The 16,882-nt window shown below is 58.3% G+C and overlaps 3 protein-coding genes across 3 annotated transcripts; 1 reads left to right on the plus strand and 2 right to left on the minus strand.

Annotated features, from left to right (window-relative positions):
• Positions 1 to 792: 792 nt before the first annotated feature.
• DICSQDRAFT_127845 (uncharacterized protein) lies at positions 793 to 7,602 on the plus strand (the record flags this gene model as incomplete). The annotated part of the gene is made up of 11 exons (XM_007366996.1): positions 793 to 841; positions 899 to 972; positions 1,032 to 1,075; positions 1,126 to 1,225; positions 1,281 to 1,380; positions 1,898 to 1,919; positions 2,195 to 2,260; positions 2,377 to 2,543; positions 2,616 to 3,822; positions 3,881 to 6,539; positions 6,595 to 7,602. 11 exons carry the CDS (start codon positions 793 to 795, stop codon positions 7,600 to 7,602), a joined length of 5,496 nt encoding a protein of 1,831 aa, XP_007367058.1.
• Positions 7,603 to 8,935: 1,333 nt separating this feature from the next.
• DICSQDRAFT_127846 (PIN domain-like protein) lies at positions 8,936 to 11,046 on the minus strand (the record flags this gene model as incomplete). Its single annotated transcript, XM_007366997.1, has 5 exons — positions 8,936 to 9,024; positions 9,144 to 10,375; positions 10,445 to 10,560; positions 10,602 to 10,955; positions 11,023 to 11,046. 5 exons carry the CDS (start codon positions 11,044 to 11,046, stop codon positions 8,936 to 8,938), a joined length of 1,815 nt encoding a protein of 604 aa, XP_007367059.1.
• A 201-nt stretch (positions 11,047 to 11,247) lies between these two features.
• On the minus strand, positions 11,248 to 16,335 carry DICSQDRAFT_137682 (uncharacterized protein). Its single transcript, XM_007366998.1, has 11 exons — positions 15,929 to 16,335; positions 15,779 to 15,865; positions 15,525 to 15,722; positions 15,425 to 15,446; positions 15,233 to 15,371; positions 15,139 to 15,170; positions 15,018 to 15,086; positions 14,861 to 14,969; positions 14,760 to 14,807; positions 14,651 to 14,710; positions 11,248 to 14,593 (listed from the first exon to the last, which is right to left on the minus strand). Exons 1-11 carry the CDS (start codon positions 16,227 to 16,229, stop codon positions 12,161 to 12,163), a joined length of 3,498 nt encoding a protein of 1,165 aa, XP_007367060.1. The 5' UTR covers positions 16,230 to 16,335; the 3' UTR covers positions 11,248 to 12,160.
• Positions 16,336 to 16,882: the final 547 nt, after the last annotated feature.

Genomic DNA, 16,882 nt, shown 5'->3' on the forward strand with positions numbered 1-16,882 from the left:
GATATCTGACGAAGGCAGCGACAGGGTTGGCTCTGGTGGAATGCTAGACAGGTATTGCCAAACCGGAATATGTCGGGACGACGTTGAGATTATCCAGGATGGATGGGGGAGCATTGGGGGACTCAACACACCTGCTCATGCCCGCCTGGGAGGTTAAAGTCGCCGGGCAAGCGGGAAGGAGAATACAAAAGCGGGTGCCCGCTCTGGCTGCGTTCACGGCGTCCTCGGCAACATCCCCGCTTCTTCCTCCACGTGAAGACACAAGTCTCCGTGAAGAGTAATCGCCTTACCACGGCCGCTACGGCTGCAGAACTTCATGTTCACCCTCGGACGTCTGACATCAATGCGAGGTTTAAGATGGAAGGAGGCCACAAGCGGTTTGGTCGCAGACGCTGTGTTGAAGAATTGGGCAAGTCGCAGGTCGCTTGTTGCGCTCCATAACCGATTTTCTCGGATCAGACAGACATCCTGTCTTGGCGGGCACTCCTTATCTCAGATCTCTCCCGCGAACGATCGCAGAGCGCTCCTTGTACCGAGACCTTCGGGCCGGATTGAGTGGAAGCGGCCTCCATCCCACTCAAGGGCTCTCTTGCGCCTTCAACTCTCCTCTTCGTCTTTTGTTCATATTTCGAACGAACAGTTAATATGCCTGCACAGCGCAGTGAACCGGTATGCTTTCTATACGCTCGTCTAACACGATCAGCCGAAACTCAACCGATTTCTCAACGCGAAGCACAACGCCGATGATACAGGGCAAGACTCGGTGTTCAAACTGCTGTCATTCTCTAATCAATGTCCTGCACGTGTAGATTTATGGCAGCGGTGGCAGCACAGATGCAATGTAAGCGCATATATCAGGAAATTTGGGATCGTGAGACTGAGGGTCGCGGTCGCGCAGCCTCATGGGAGAAAAAGCGAAGAGAGAAAGAATCCAAGTTTGTCCGTCACGCCAAAGAAGAGCTTGATAAATGCGTGAGTACTTACCTGTTGCACGCATATCGTTTTCTGACGTGCTTCTTAATGGATGGCAGCTCTTGGCGAGAATCGAGGAGTACACTGCTGCTGTTACCGAAATGTGGGTAGACATAAAGCACATCCGTCAAACAACACGCAAACCTTGTACAGAAATGGCGCATACGACAAGTTCGTGTTCGAGTATGCTCAGGTTGAAGACCACATTCGCAAATTGTGGCTCGAGCTACAACAGGAACAACAGGCGCTCTTGGTGCGCATCAGTCTTTGCTATTACGACAGCCTAATTCCTATGGATTTTCGAGCAGGTAACGTCGGAGAAGAGGCACAAGCTCGCCGTAGCACGGGAAGGAGAGCGGGAGAAGGGGCAAGTAAAGGGAATGGCCATGGCCAAGAAAGCAGTTCAAGGTAAGCTGTAAAGGGCAGATACGGTCCTGCGATGCACCGGCCGGCTGATTCGCAACCCTTGAAGACTTCTCTGCAGTGATATCTTCTCTTGAAGACGTTTGAATCCATGTTCTACTGCGTCACGAATCGGTTACTTCGACGACTTCGTGGAGCGTTTCTGAAAGCTCGAGGAGAATAGTGTCTGCGACTGACTACATGAGTATGGAGTATCGTTGGAGAGAAAGAGATGTTGCTCGCTACACGATTCTGCGGAATTTGCAGAGATGATAAGCACTATTCTAACGAAACCATGGATGATGCGATGGCTCTCGGACTCCTGATATATTTAAACCGACACGGCGGCGGCAAGTCGTCAACGGCATAAGGATGCGCTGCTACTGGACTTTCACCTATCCGAATTTGCTATCACTTAAGTTCTGTAGTCTGTGACTAGAGTTCCATGATAAGAAGGAGAACTGCTAGACAGACAGTGGGGATCTAGTACTACTTACTAGAAGCGTAACGTTTGGACCGACAGCGGGGTCGGGAGGCGCCGGAAGGTACGTAAGGCGATCGACGACAAGCGCTAGCGCCCGCAGAACGGTCCCCTCAAGCTCCTCCTCCTCGACCTCGACATACATGCGACTCCCCGATTGTCCTCCGCTTTCCTTTCGTTCACATTGATACCGTTTTGCTTCCTAGTACCACACTTCTACTGCTCAATTGTTATTACACGAGTCATTCACCGGCACGACCGTAAGCTCCGCATTGCCTGCATTGTCTTCAGCCCGCCACATTGACTCTGCATCCAGGACTGCGCTGAATGCCTCCGCAGAATGACGCCACACAAAGACCTGCGAGACAGAGAGCGAATACCAGCACTTTCTCATTTAGTCCCTGGGTACGCCGGGGCAGGACAGAGAATGTCCCGACACCCGCTCCGTCCACGGTTTCCCCGCCTCTACAATACGACGCATTGATCGAGGCTCTCACTCCTCCTGCTGTCCCCTCCCTCAGTTACGCAAAGTCTCTCGCCAGTGCACTTGGCACCCTCGGTGCGCATGCCCCTCTCCCTCGTCTTGCTACACTCCAGCCTATCCTTGCAACTCTATGCTCGTCCGAGTCCCCCGCACCATTGCAGGCAGCCGGATTCGAGATCCTCTCTGCCTTCCTCGATGGACCCGGTGCGTCCCTCGTCTCTACCGCAGACCGCCTTTCTTGTCTCGCTTTATTTGTGGATGTACCATGGTCACAAGAGCTTTGGGATTCTCGCACAAAAGCGTTGGGCGCGCTTGTAAACTCCGGCTCCCAGACGATCGGAATGGAGAGTCAGATACTGTGCCTGCTCGCGAGCTGGATAGAGCGTGCCTTCGACGGCTTCGCGCTCACGAGATCCGACACCAACACGCACGAGGACAGACTTGCCCGTCAGCGTAGCGTCGAGACCCTTACCGCGCTCCTTATCCGCCTCGTCAGCAAGCCAGAGGTGGTATCACGGATCACCGAGGACGACACTCGGACAATCGTGGAGCTCTGGGAGAGGCTTTTGGACAAGGCTCTATCTATCCCTCCTGACTTCACGCTCGGTACGCCCTCTGCTTCCCCTCTTCTTGAACCCCAGTCTTCCAAAACGATCACACCGCCGAAGCTGCCTCTCTCGCACCGGCGGCATCATTCCTCTACCTCCCTCCCTAAACTTTCGCTCCTGAAGCAGCCTGCTGACATCATCGTGGACGCCTACATGACCTATCTTTCGGAGCGACTTGTTGCCCTTGGGCCTATCTATCTATCCAGAATCCTACCCCTTCTTCTCCGTTCACTTGCTTTCTACATGTCACCATTACCTCGCGTTTCTCTGGAGGCCGGTGCTCCTCATCAACACACCCTCGAGCAACAAGTCTGGACTCTCTTGAACCAGCTGGTTACGGGACCCTACGCCTCGTCAAGTAGACAGCTATTGAAGCGTCATCTATTCCCGTCTCCTGAGCTAGACTTTCATGCTTCCGCCCAAGTGTCGTTGGGTGCGCTCCGCGCTATCCGGATGTGCATCAGGGAAGCGCTCCAGAGTCGCCTGGCGCGCGCCTTGATTACCCTCACCACGTCGATGGACTACTCTCCTGCAGGCGCCCCAACGCATCTCGCGGTAGAGCGAACGATAATGGAGCGTGCCTGGGGAAAGGACGACTCCGAGGCTTGGGAGCTCATCCGCTTCGCGAATGTGCTTTCGCGCGCGTCAAGAGCATGGATAGCTCAACTGCCCGACCCGAGTTCCGCAGATAGGTCACAGCAGCAGAAGGAGGCCGTTCTGCATGAGATTGCTGCTATCATCAAAGACACCATACAGACCATCGCCCTGCACCAAGAAATGGACGAGCGTGGCGGCAACGTAGACGTCGACGACGAAGAGATCGAGGCGGTAGGCAGAATCACCCGAGAGCTGGTCGTGTACATTCGGTCGCTCAAGTATGTACATTTCGTCCCAATTCTGTGCAATCGATGGCGCATTGACTTTCCGCGGAAGGCAACCCGATGGGTCCCCTGCGCAAATCTCACTGGACAACCCGGATCGCTCAATATCCTTCCTCTCTACGATGTCCACCATCCTCGCGCAGGACCTCAAGACTACACTTCTGTTCCCCGTACTTCCGTCCATCATTCTATCAATTGCCGACCACCTTCCTGATCGCGATCTCTCTCATCTACTCGTGACCATGGCAGACCGCCAGTGCTTATCGCCTACAGCACTTACATGGCTCGAGCATTGGAGGAGTATCCTGACGATGCCTGATCTCTTCGCATCTTCTCGGTCATCGACGCGTCAGCACGCCATGGGGCATCTTCAGGCCGTCTGGCAATTCGTCAAGGATATCCCTGCGTATCGGAAACCACTCGCATCATTGGTTTTTGAGATATGGAAGCAGCATACGGGCGACGAGCTCGAGGATAACCCCGCTTTGGTCGTTTGGAACGTCCTTGCTGACGAGGCCGTTCTCCGTCTCGTCGAAAAACATGCAGAAGACTCCAGTGTCGAAGCATGCGAGGAGGAAGAACAGGTTTGCGAAGAGATTCTCGATTTCTTCCTCACGATGGCGCACGAGCTCAGGCTGGACGACGAAGATGATGCAGCGTCGATACTGACGATGGAGTCCTCTGCGGCATCTCCACCTGCAATACCTGGGCCGACGAATATCGCGACCACCTCACCCATCTTGTCTCGGATGTCCTCCGACTACCCTTCTCCGCAGCGGGAAAAAGAAGCCGGCGCATTGCCATCCTTCTCCAATCTCCTATCACAGTTCACGTCGGGCACGCGTTCCCATTCTAAGACTCGTCGAGCTACCAACGACATGCCCACCCCAGTCGAAATGCCGTCCCCCGCCCTTACTGCTGTCGACGTTGCCCCTTCGACGCCCAGGTCCGTGGGCGCCGTCATTGCCCTGATCTCTGTCTTCAGCCAGCTCGTCTTCACCCCTCTCGCCCACTCCGCTCATATACTATGGCACGCAAGGCGCGTATTCCGGCAGCTCGTGGAGCTCGTCACGGCCGCAGGGTGCATCCGCGCGCGACTAACGGCGCTCCAATTCCTCGTGCGTTTGCGTGCGGACCGTGATCACAGAGTGTACTTCGCAAAGGCCGAGTATGACAAGGATGGGAACATCGCCTCCCTTGCTGCACTGATCAGTCGTGCGGAGACTGGGCCTGGGACAGTGGAAGACCTACTCCGTGACGATGATCTTAGGCGCGCCCGTGCCCGCGTGCCACAGGAGCGCGATGGACGCCGACTTTCCAGGGGTCGCGGCCAGCCACGCATGGAGGCGAGTAGGAGCCGTTCACGGGTGCCTACGCGTCCCATCCCGACGCCGATGCTCAAGCTGAGGGCACGCGACCCGATGTGGTCAATTCCAGAGACGCTCTCGTTCACTGTGGCCGCTTCGGACGTCTCGAGTGAAGGTTTCATGTCGTACGACCCTTCTCGTCCGGATCATGTTGATTCGATCCTTCAGTCATCGCTTTATCTCGCAAAGCTCGTGGAGGTCATCGAGACCGAGAGGGAGTGGGAAATTCTGTCCTATGTGCTCTGCCATCTCCCGACGCAGCTCGCGAACAAGCACCTTTTCTGCGGCCCGCGGTCCAAGAAGCTCATCGGAAAACTTCTCGCAGCTCTTTGTTCAGGCATTTCAGAGGGGTCGCTCGCGAAGCAGATCGAGCGCTGGCCCGACGGTATCATCTCTCGCGATGCGCAGGGGCTCGCGTTCCACACGCTCACGGTGCTCATCAGCTACCAGCGGTGTTTCGACTCGCCGCAGCCTCTCCATCAGCTTGTTGAAGTATTCCTCCTCGGGCTCAGTGGCCAGCCGTCCACGCAGAAGTGCTGCTTGAACGCCCTTTCTCTCTCGGCCTTCGAGCTGCAGTCGTCCATGGCGAAGTACCTTTCCCGCATCATGGAGAAGCTATCCCAGATCATGTCGAACCCTGCCATGGCAGTCCACATCATTGACTTCCTTGCGATCGTCGGCTCGCGACCCAGCTTGTTCGTGAACTTCACCGAAAACGACTACAAGATGGTGTTCGCCGTTGCACTCAAGTACCTCGAGCACCACAATCGCAGGGACGGTTCGCTCGCCATCTCATGGGCGCTCTCTCAGCATGTTCGAATCATGTCGTACTATATCATGTACGTGTGGTTCCTCGCCATCGACATACCCGATCGTCAGAAGCATGTCAGCTACATCATTCGGCAGCTGCTCCTCGCCAACGGCGGGAAGGTCGAAGTAGATGCTCCTACGGAGGTTGCATTCGACTGGCTTGCCAGGTACACCTATGCCAGCGCGGATCCGCGACCTGCCAAATCGACGCTCTGCGAGATAGTGATGAACCCCACGCTCCATTCAAGGAGTAGTGAACCCGCGACCAGCGAGAAGACGTGGGTACTAGGCAACTCTGTCGTCACTATTCGTGTACTGGAACGGCGGGGGTGGATCGAGGTGCTTTCCAGGAGAGCCTCGGGATTGACGAAGTTCTTAGTTCGCGCAGAGAACGTTCCGATGATACCTTTGGGCGACGTCGACCCTGACCTCGTCTCCGTATCTGCTATGCTCATGATGGACAGAGAGAACGACGGGGAGGTTGCTGGCGATGAGACGCCTCACGAGCTCAATGGACACGGCCAACCGAATTTGGTGTGTAAGATCTACATTCATCAGAATGTCGTTTGATGCTTTGGTCCTCCTACAGGACGATGTGAAACTCGCACTCGCCAAGTCGGCGCAAGGATCACACAGTATCCCGCCACCAGATCCCATCACAGGCTACGTCTGGAGTCGCAGCGCCCCCTCCCAAAGGCGAAAAGAGGTGTCCGTCGAGCCCAGCTACTTCGCGCTTCAGCTATCTGCGTACCCAGACAAGCAGCCTGTCAATCGAGGACGTCTAGTGACGGAACGGTCCAAGCTCGCCAGCTTCTTCCGCACCTTCGACAGGATGCCTGTGATCGACACGCACAAGGTTGGTGTCATGTATGTTGCACCCGGCCAAGAACACGAGACAGAAATTCTACGGAACACTCATGGCTCCCCGGCATACACTCGTTTCCTCGAAGGTCTTGGGCGACTTATCTACTTGCGTGGTCAAGTCGACGTTTACGATGGCGGACTGGATCCTGACGTCGATGGCGAGTACGCCTACGCATGGTGGGACGACATAGGCCAGATCCTCTTCCACACTGCAACACTCATGCCCACAGGCGATGACCCGAACTGCACTAGCAAAAAGGCCCACATCGGGAATGACTATGTCCGGATTGTCTGGAACGATTCGGGCAAGCCATATCGGTTCGACACGCTCGCCACGCAGTTCCAGTTTGTGAACATTGTTATCGAGCCACACTCGCGCGGTGCGATCGCGGCTTTCTCTAACAACATCCATGAGCACGAGTACTTCAAGGTGACTGTGCAGCGCGCCCCCAACATGGTGGAGTTCACACCCATCGGCGACTTCAAGCTTATCTCTGCTACGAACCTTCCGCACCTCGTTCGACAGCTCAGTCTCCTTGCAGACTGGTTCAGCTCCGTCTGGCAAAGCACCGGCGGAGACACAAAGCGCGATGAGGTCGTCACGAATTGGGGCTCGCGTCTCGCCGCCATCCAGCGGTTCCGCGACCAGGTCTTCCCCGCCGAACCTCCCCTAGAACCTGACGACACCCTGACTGGCCAGCAGCGGTTGCGCGACTTCACTGCGTACTACTAATCACGATGCACGATCCTCCCCACAAACGTACGACGGTCTGACGAGATGGACGCCTTCATGTCATGACACTCTTGCTCTTCTTCTACCCACCCTTGTTTCCCAGTGTTATCTGCATTCACACTCGCATCGTTCTTGGTCTCTCTACACACTGTAGCATTCAGCACCACATTCTCCGATCTCATCATGTTTCCATCATTAGTAGCTTTCTCGCCGATTGTCGGATAGTAGCACAACACTGTATTCAAAATACAACAAGTCAGGGTAATCAAATCAGGTCAGATCAATGACGTCGTCCGGGTCGTAGGCTCTGCGCGCGGGTTTGCCTCCCGCGCTCTCGGTATTGAGCCGTGCCTTCGCAATTTGCAGGGGAGCAGCAGCCCTCGCAGTCAGCTTCGGTGGCGGAGGATCTGACTCGGAGTCGCTAGATATCGAGATGATGGTCAGATCCGCAGGTAACGGCCGGACAGGCTTGCGCACGGCAATTGACCGTGCCACGAGTCTGCTCGATGCGGGCGCAGTTACGAGTTTCCTCGGTCGCACCAAGGAGCGTGAAGACGCCCCGTCGGACTCCTCTTCCTCCTCTCGTCTCGCCAACGCGCGTCTCCCGCTCCCCAAGGCCGTCGCTAGCCGGCCCTTGAGAGGCGAGGGCGAAGGCGGCCTCCGCTCGAAATCAGAGTCAGACGATTCCTCGTCCTCCTCTCTACGGAGGGCGGTCCGCTGCGGTCTTCCGTCCTTGTGCGGCGTGCTTCTTGGGGACGAGTGCTTCTCGGACTTGCGAGGGGACTTGTGCGCCGCGGACGCCGAAGGACTGTGCGAGTCGGACTCGGACGTCGACAGGCTGGACCGCGCTCGCGCCCGCGAGGTCGGCAGGGACGACGGGCCTGCGCCCGGGGTGAACGGATCTTCGTCGGCGGTTGGAGGCGTGTTGAGCGGATACGCGTCGAAGTCCATCGGGAAAGGCTGGAGAGCACGGGCTTTGGGCGGGGAGGACGCGGTCGCCTTCGGTGGACTTGGGGCGGGGGAGGGAGAGGAGAGCGGTTGGGAGTCGAGCAAGCTCAGGATGCGACTAGAGCTGGACCCGGATCTCGCTGAGACCTGCGAAGAGGGCGGCTGGGCTGCCAAGCAAGTCGAGGGGGACTTCTGGGAAGGAGGGCGTGGTCGCCGGGGGACGCTTCGCTCCTCATTACCGTCGCTGTCGGACGAAAGGGCTTTGAACAGGTCGGCCACCCGAGAGGTCGTCGTCTTGGCTGGTTTGCCTGCTGCCGCCGTCTTCGTGGGTTTTTTCGCTTTGAAGAAGTTATCGATCTTGGGGGGTTCTGCCCGTTTGCCCGCTTCAACGCTGCTCGAAGTCTTGCTCCGACTGTTCTTCGGAACGGCCTCCGCACTTGCGCCAGCCTTCGCCTTTGCCTTCGTTGCCCTGGCCTTCGGGGCTGTCGGAGGCTCCTCTTCCTCCGCAGAATCCTCCTCCTCTTCCTCCGCAACGGCTGCCGCGAGCTCTGCCCCAGCCTTCGTCTTCTTCGCCACCGTAGCCGCCTCCTTACCCTGCCCCGCCGCCTTCCCGCCCTTCCCCGCCTTCTTCTCCGCCTTCCACCGCTGCACGCCCTCGAACTCGTCGACCATCTCCGGCTCGACCATCTCGACCATGCACGCCGGCAGCCACATCCTCAGATGGCTCTCCGGGTCCGGGGGCGCCTTCTTCCCTCTCCTGCCCTTCCTCTTCCCCCCGCCCTCGTCGTCGTCGTCGACCTCTTCCTCCTCATCGTCGTCGGACAGGTCCGGGGGGAGCGCCGTGCGCAGCCCCCTGACCCCGGCCTCGCACAGGCGGACGAGCTGCGCGGGCGCGACCTCGAGACGGTACTCGCGGATGCGGTCCGTGGAGGGGTGCTCGCGCGCGGAGTGGATCTTCACGATAAGCCGCTCCCCTTCCTCTTCCTCTTCCCCGTCGCTGTCCTGTGTCCTCCCGGCGCCGCGTGATGGACCGCCCAGCGCCATGGTCGAAAAGTGCTTCGCGATCACGCTCGAAGGCGTGCCCGGCAGCGCACCTCGCCCACTCCCGCCCTTCCTCGGAGGGGTGCCCGGCTCCTCTCCCTCCTCCCCCCGCTCGCCCAGCGCTCCCGCCCCACGCCCGGCCCCCGCCTCCCCGTCCCTCAAGATCGCCGCGCGCCTCAAGATGCGCAGGACGGCCGCGGGCCACAGCACGGTACTGAACCGCTTCACGATGATCTCCTTCACCCCCCACTCGAAGTACATCTCGCACAAGCCCGCGATGCGCCCCAGGTCCGGGTCCCTGTCCCACGCGACGTTCGCGTTCCGGTGCGCGGCGCCCTTCGCCTCGGACGTGACCGGGCGCGCGTACGCGAGCACGACGTCTACGCTCGGGAAGTCCTCGGGCACGGCCCGCGCGAGGGCGGCGCACTTGCGCGGGAGGCACCCGCGTGCGTTCGTCCTGAGCTCCACGCGGACGTCCTCGCGCCAGCGCGCGAGGAACGCTGCGAGCGCGTCGCGCGGGAGGGTGCGCGCGGCGTCGAGGAGGGCGTCGCCGAAGCCGGCGCGGGCGAGCCCGTGGGCGGTCTGGACGCCGCAGCCGTGCAGGCCGTCCGAGTAGTCGCCGCCGCGGAGGACGCCGACGAGGACGAGGCCGCCCTGGGTGAGCTGGATGTCGGGGTGCGCGCGGAGGTCGGCGGCGGCGTAGGTCATGACGTGGTTCCCGTCGTCCTTGCCCGCGGCGTTCTTCATGGGGTTGGTGCGGTTCCCGGATAGAGTCGCGCTCGGGCTGGGGGGGGGAGGGGGCGGGGTCGGTGAATGTGGTCGAGCGTTGTGTGGGTAGAGGACGGGGACTCACTTGCGGACGACCAACTTGGCACCGAAGAGGAAGGTGTCGACATCGTCGGAGAGAACGGCGTCGATGACCCCTATGCGGTTGAGGTATGCTAGCTCGGCCTCGGCCTCACCGGGAGCCTGCAAAGTACACAACGAGTCAGCGTATTGTTCGAGCAAACGACAGAGCCACTCGCCATCCTCCACTCGAAGCCAAACGCCGAGATGATCTCCTGCATGCCCTGGACCATCCAGTGGTTCTTGCCGCTGATGCGCTTGCCTCTCTTGATCTCGGGCCGCTTGGGGCCATCGAAGACGAAGAGGGGCAGGAAGGGCATGCCCATGAGTCGGGTGCAGCGGAAGAAGAGGGTGCGGAGCTCGGGGTTCTCGCCCTCGCGGCCGTATGTTGCGTGGTAGAACCATATGCTGGCATCGATGCCGACGCGAAAGCCGCGCTTGCCGTCTGGGTTTGCCTCGAAACCGTCCTTGACCGATAGGTGTGTGAGCGAGCGCATCTTCCCTGCTGGGCGCAGGACCTATGTGGCGCAGGAGCAAACTTGAGCATTTTAACACTGAGATGTATGCAAGTAAAGAGAGACTGACATCCCAAAGTCCTGGCACACCCATCGTGGAAGTTCAATAGAGCTGTGTGATGTGGGGCGATATAGGCTGACTGTGACAAGGATGGCCGCCAAGCCAGTGACAGCCAAGCGTCCGCAGTACTTGGTCGGCGCCTGAGGGCCTTGGTTCGTGTCTCAACGTAACACTCGCGTCGCGACGCGTCCTGCCGTAAGCACGGCCCGCCATCCGATAGCTCCGAGGGGACAAGCATAGTGGATGCATACACGACAAGTATACTACACCGATACATGGTATGCAAGACTTTGGACTACGACGACGACGACATGGTCCAATGCAGGGCACGACGCACAACCGCACCGTGTGCGCGCGAAGGCGAAGCGTAGCGCAGCCCACACGCCGGACCCCCTTCGATCCAAGCGCGCTACAATCGAGGACTATACGTAGCGTACCTGTCCAAAACGAAGCAAATCAAGGGAGAGAGGGGAGCCTCAGGCTCCTCCTCTCAACGGGTACATACCAAGGAACAGACTCTCGAAAAAGTCAAAGGCGATCCGAGGCAGGGAGAGGGGAAAGATGGAAGATTACGGTCTCTGGGAGAAGTAGGGTATGTGCGGCAGGATTTGTGTGTGGCATGTACGAATGCAAGCGGCAATAGCAGCGGCAGCAAATAGCAATTCGACGTATACAGAGGGATTGACGGTCGTTCGAGGCGAGGCGAGGCGTTTGAGTGCCATATACACTGGGTTACTAGACATCTCGAAGATTGGACGATGATGATGCGATGGAGTGTTGACTGGTGGGATTATCCGGCTGGTGCAAGCAAGTGAGTGTATGCTATCCAGATGAGGCGATGATGTATCAAAGGCGGAAAACTATTAGCCTTGATTTCTTCAGACAGGGACGAGAGACGGGCAAGACAGTATTGGACACAGATTCGTTCGAGACTGGGGGCATATACAAGATGCTGGCGTGGCACGCAGACATGCGCGCGTCCGCAGGCGAGCAGCCAAGGCTTGTGCCGATGACAGGGTGTTCGGCGGTGATCGTGGGCGAGCGATGCGCGCGTGCTGGAAAAGCCCGTTCCGTCGATTCAGTTCAGCCGCGGGTATAACTGGGATGTGAACCAGGCTGGGAAAAGCGATAGCATCATCGCAAGGAGTCATGAGCGCACGGTCGAGTCTTGGGCTTGATGCACGACACGCGAGACATCCTTGTCTCCTTGCCCCTCGATCGCACATTGCGACAGGCGCTCGACGACAGGACTGCTCTCCGTGATCAGAACTCCCGGAGTCGGAAGATGAGGCGAGTCCCTACTCTCCTCGACGGCAGCCACAGAATGGTCCATATCAACAGGGGTCACCTCGGAGCCCGCGACCAGTGTTTCGACCGGCTTGGTCTCTTCCACCGAGGGTTCCGGGACCGGAGTGGCAGGAGCTGGAGCAGGGAAGACAGAGACAGGAACTGGCGTCCCCGAACCGTTCTCCTTCCCAAACGCATCCCGCACCTCCGGCGCAGGCTCATCCAACAGAGGTATCGGCGACCGGAGAGGACTCACGACACCTCCGCCCTCGCCCTCTCCCCTTTCCTTCAGCTCGCTGCGCGCCGGGGACGGCGGCGACGTCGACAGCGGGGACGACGACGCGGCATATTGGGAGCTCGTGCACGACGTGGGGGGCGACGCGCTTCCCGAGGAATGCGAGTTGGATGCGAACGGAGACGCCGAGCGCATCTGCGCCCGCTCTTGCTCCTCCGTTCGGAGGTGCACCACAGGCGTGGCTAGCGTCCGCGCGTCGAAGACTGTTGGCTGGGCAGGTAGGGGCGCCAGTCCAGTATGGCTTCCCTGTGCACTAAGGCTGCGTTCGCGATCAGCGCGCAATCGTGGCGGGAGATTCGTCGCGCCCAACCGGGGGCTGGGATACGTTGACTGATACGGGTATAGCGGATTCCGCTGAGTCGGAAGGTACGGCGGTGAGCGCGACCTTGACTGCGAATGCCTTGGACCGAGGGTAGACCCCGTGGGCACGGGCAACGAGATGGGAGGAGTAGAGACAGAGGAGGGGAAGTTGTGTACGTTCGCCGGTGGCGTAGGCGCCGTGATCGTGGCATTCGAATGCGTGTGCTGATGCGAGTACATGCGCTCGCTCCGCCCCTGCTCGTTGTGTAGCGACGACGACGCAGGCGCATCTGCGGGAAGCCGCGAGGGCCCTGCTACAGGTACCTCCACCTCGGTATCCGTTGAAAGACCGCGACGGATCATGATCGGTGAGTCGCGGTGAGATTCGGAGCGCGACCGACTTCGGCTTCTACTCCTACTCCTACTGCGACTTTCGTCAGACTGACGCACATGGGAACCAACCTGATCGTAGAGCGACTGTGGCGACGTATGTTGCGTCTGAGGGCTGAAACCCGCCATGGTGCGATACACCCGTTCTCTGGCGGGCATAGCCTCATAGTACACGTTACCGTGTGCCTGTGCTTGTGCGTGCGCTTCAGCAGCAGCCTGAAGAACATAGCGTGGCGCGGGATGGCCTAGAGTGGGGGAAATATGCGCTTGGTAGGCAGCAGCCAGATGGTTGGGAAGCCCCGCTGGAATGGCGGGAAGCGAGAACCGGTTGGGGTTCCGTACAGGGAATGACATGGATCGCCGGGGCGTGTGCGTATCCATGCGTGGCGGCGGGGTGAACCCTTCATTCCGGTCGCCGGGTGTCATTCGGCCTCCCGAGTTTGCGAGGCTCGGGCTCGACGGCTGCTGGTCAACCCGCCCTGCAGGTCGTCCCCGTAACCTGGAGATCATCTTCACGTCCACGCCGCCTTCCAAGCGCGAGTTCAACGGCGGGCCGCCAGTCAGCCCAGATGACGAAGAATCGATACCGTACTGCTGCTGTAGGCGCTGTTGCAGGGCTTGTTGCTGAGCATGGAGACTGGCCAGCTGCCTCTCGCGTTCCCGATATTCCCGGCTATAGTGCACTGCGCCCTCCTCGATGAACGACCTCACGGAGCGTAAGTCGTCTGACTCGGCCATCGACAGAGCCTCATCATCGGTGTGCGTCTCGCTATTGTTCGAGGATGCATACGAACGGTCACGTAAGTGAGGTCCTGCTGAGAACGTTGCGAGCGCCAGTCCTTGGTCGAGGCGGCTCTCGAACGCAGAGCGATCTTCTTCGGTGGCTTCCGGGGGCGGTGGGCTTGTCCACTTGCTCCGTATCGGAGCCATGTGGTCGAGCTTGTCTACTGGTAGACGGAGAGGAGTGTCCTTCGTGATAGCGGAACGAGCGCTAGGTGAGTCACCGGGCGAGGAAGGGACGGGAGAAACAGGGGATGACATCTGTGAGAACTTCCGAGAAGCAAGCTCTTCAGGGGCAGGGACCGGCACGGGCACGCCGTTTGGGCGCATCGGGCTGCTGCCAACAGTGTACGGAGTTTGAGGAGGGATAGAATTGAGACGGGGCGGTGCGAAGGCAGACCGTGGCTGTGATGGGGGAGGACCCAGACTCTCGTCCTTCCGTTCTTCACACAATTGCGCAAGAGCGAGAATCGCGCGGTCGGGTCTGCTCTGCAATATTCGCGACGCACGCATGAACTCTCCTCGGATCTGCGTATGCAAGCTAAGTTCGGAATCACAGGTCGACAAGCCCTGCTCGATACTCACAGTATAGAGGCCATCCTTAGTAACACACCGCGCCACGTTGAAGTCGGTCTCGAAAGGATCCTGAACTACGTCAGGCAACATATGGTACGAGACGTAAAGATAGGCTCACCTCGATACACAGGCGGTTCCGTTCACGGGAGGTCCCGATGTCGGATTGCTGACAGCGAGCATGAGTGACGGATTCGGAGTCAGTGGGAACTGTGGAAGTACCTCAGTTGCCCACCCCTTGTCCTCCTTCTTAAGCAGACCTGCCCTAATGGAGGCCACTGCAGTGTTATACGCGAAGTCGCGCGAATAGAACTTGAAGAAGTCAATCAACCTGATGGCCGCTTAGTATCGGAATCGCTTGAACAAGGAAGTGACGAACAGTTCTGCGACAGTATCCGTATTTGCTGACTTCCATCGCTGCCGAAGGAGCTCTATGTCGTCAAAGAACCTGCATACAGTCAGCAATTTGACAAGGCGCAGCAAAGTAGCGCGTTAATCACCAGATGTTATATCCATTTAGATGTGATTCTTCCTGCAATCATACCGATCCGCTCAGAGGACCTGTGAAACGACACTAGCGCACTTGAAACACACCTCTGATATAGGCCGCAGAGGCGGCATTTGCTGTAGATTAGGAAGTACTGGTGGGGTCTTGACATGCATAAGGAAGTAGATTACAAGGAGCACATAGCCGTACGAAGACAAGGTGCCTTTATATGGGGAATTGATTTTGCTGTGGAGACATGAGTAACTGGACACGATGCAGCAATATGTGTAACCACTAACCGTCGTTTGCTCCATACTTTCACTGTGGGACAAGGTAGGAATAAGAGAAACGTGAATCAGTACTGAGCGAATATCGAAGCCTGACTGCGCTTCCACTTACGGAATAGAACCATTGTCCGCACTCGGGCGGGGTCCACGGATGCATAACACATCAATAGCCGCGTGTTCTCCAACGCAAGCCTGTTTTCGAACCCAATATCGCAGGCGATGCCAAAGGGTAATGCAGGCGAAGGGTCGAGGTTGAGCTTCACGATCGGTATTCGTGCATGAGGGAGCGGCTTCACATGAAACTTGGTCTCTGCGCAAGAACCGTCGATGTGTATGGCGATCGTCCAGGCTGAGGAGACCACACACCTCGTTCTAGAAGATCCCCAACCATGGTGACGAGATCGGCCGCACTCAGGCGTTCCCCGGAATCAATGAGACAGCACAAGTCCATGTCTGTAGAGAAGGGACGATCAGCCGCGGGTCCGAGGCTCCCCGTGGTTGGGGAGAGCGACGCACCAGAGTTCTTGAGGCTGAAGCCATTGGCAGAGCTTCCAAAGGAGAGCAGCCTGCTATCGGGCTCGATTGTGCGGATTAAGCGTTCGAGGAGCTTGCGAACGTCCTCCTTGACAGCCATCTCCTCTGTGGTTGGGAGGAGCTGAACGACGAACTCGAAGAGACATTGGGAGAAGTCTTGGATGAAGCGCTGCCGCGAGATAAGTCTCCGTTGTTGCTGAGGAGGTGAATTCGGAGCTAAGAATTGCTGACGAGAGGTAGACTGAGCGGTGTTGAGCGGGGACGGGGCGAAGGTAGTCGCCATAGGTGAGACTGCGTAGATGCAGCGGACGATCCGACCAGCAGACTGAAAAGGGACGAGTATTCGAGTACGATGGTGGATGCGTCGAACGGTTCTGGGCTCGTCGTCGAAGGCCGGGTGGGGGAGTTGTATGGGGTAAGAGGCAGAGGTGGGCCTTGTCCTGGGCTCAGGCGTTGTTGAGCCTGTTATGGAATGTGCCTCATGCGTTCCGCTTCGGCTATGAATAGCGCTCATGATGACCGCCCCGTCCTCTATCGCCCGTCGACTACGCCTGGGCTCACATTTCTTGTTCCAACCGTCTCGGTCGGTACACTTCAAGGTCATTGTGAGCCTTCCGTTCTACCAGCCAAGAACCCTGATCGCTCACTCTTCTTCAATTGCTAACTCAGCGTCCCTCACAGGCTGCGGCGGCAGGTTGTGCGAAATACACCTCTAAATATATAGTCGAAATAGACTCTCAGAGTGCCCCCTCAACCCACCACCATGCCGACCGACATGTACACACCATACAGCTCCCGTTCGGGCGGACAATGGGGAACATAGGCCACGGCGCTGAGACCTTGCATTCTGACTGCCCACCGATGATCCGGGTCGTGATTATCCCTCCCCGTATCATACATAGGCTCTCACTGAACCGACGCGCCCTCCACTTATCC

The sequence above is a fragment of the Dichomitus squalens genome (genome assembly GCF_000275845.1).
Source record: "Dichomitus squalens LYAD-421 SS1 unplaced genomic scaffold DICSQscaffold_22, whole genome shotgun sequence".
Classification (NCBI taxonomy): domain Eukaryota; kingdom Fungi; phylum Basidiomycota; class Agaricomycetes; order Polyporales; family Polyporaceae; genus Dichomitus; species Dichomitus squalens.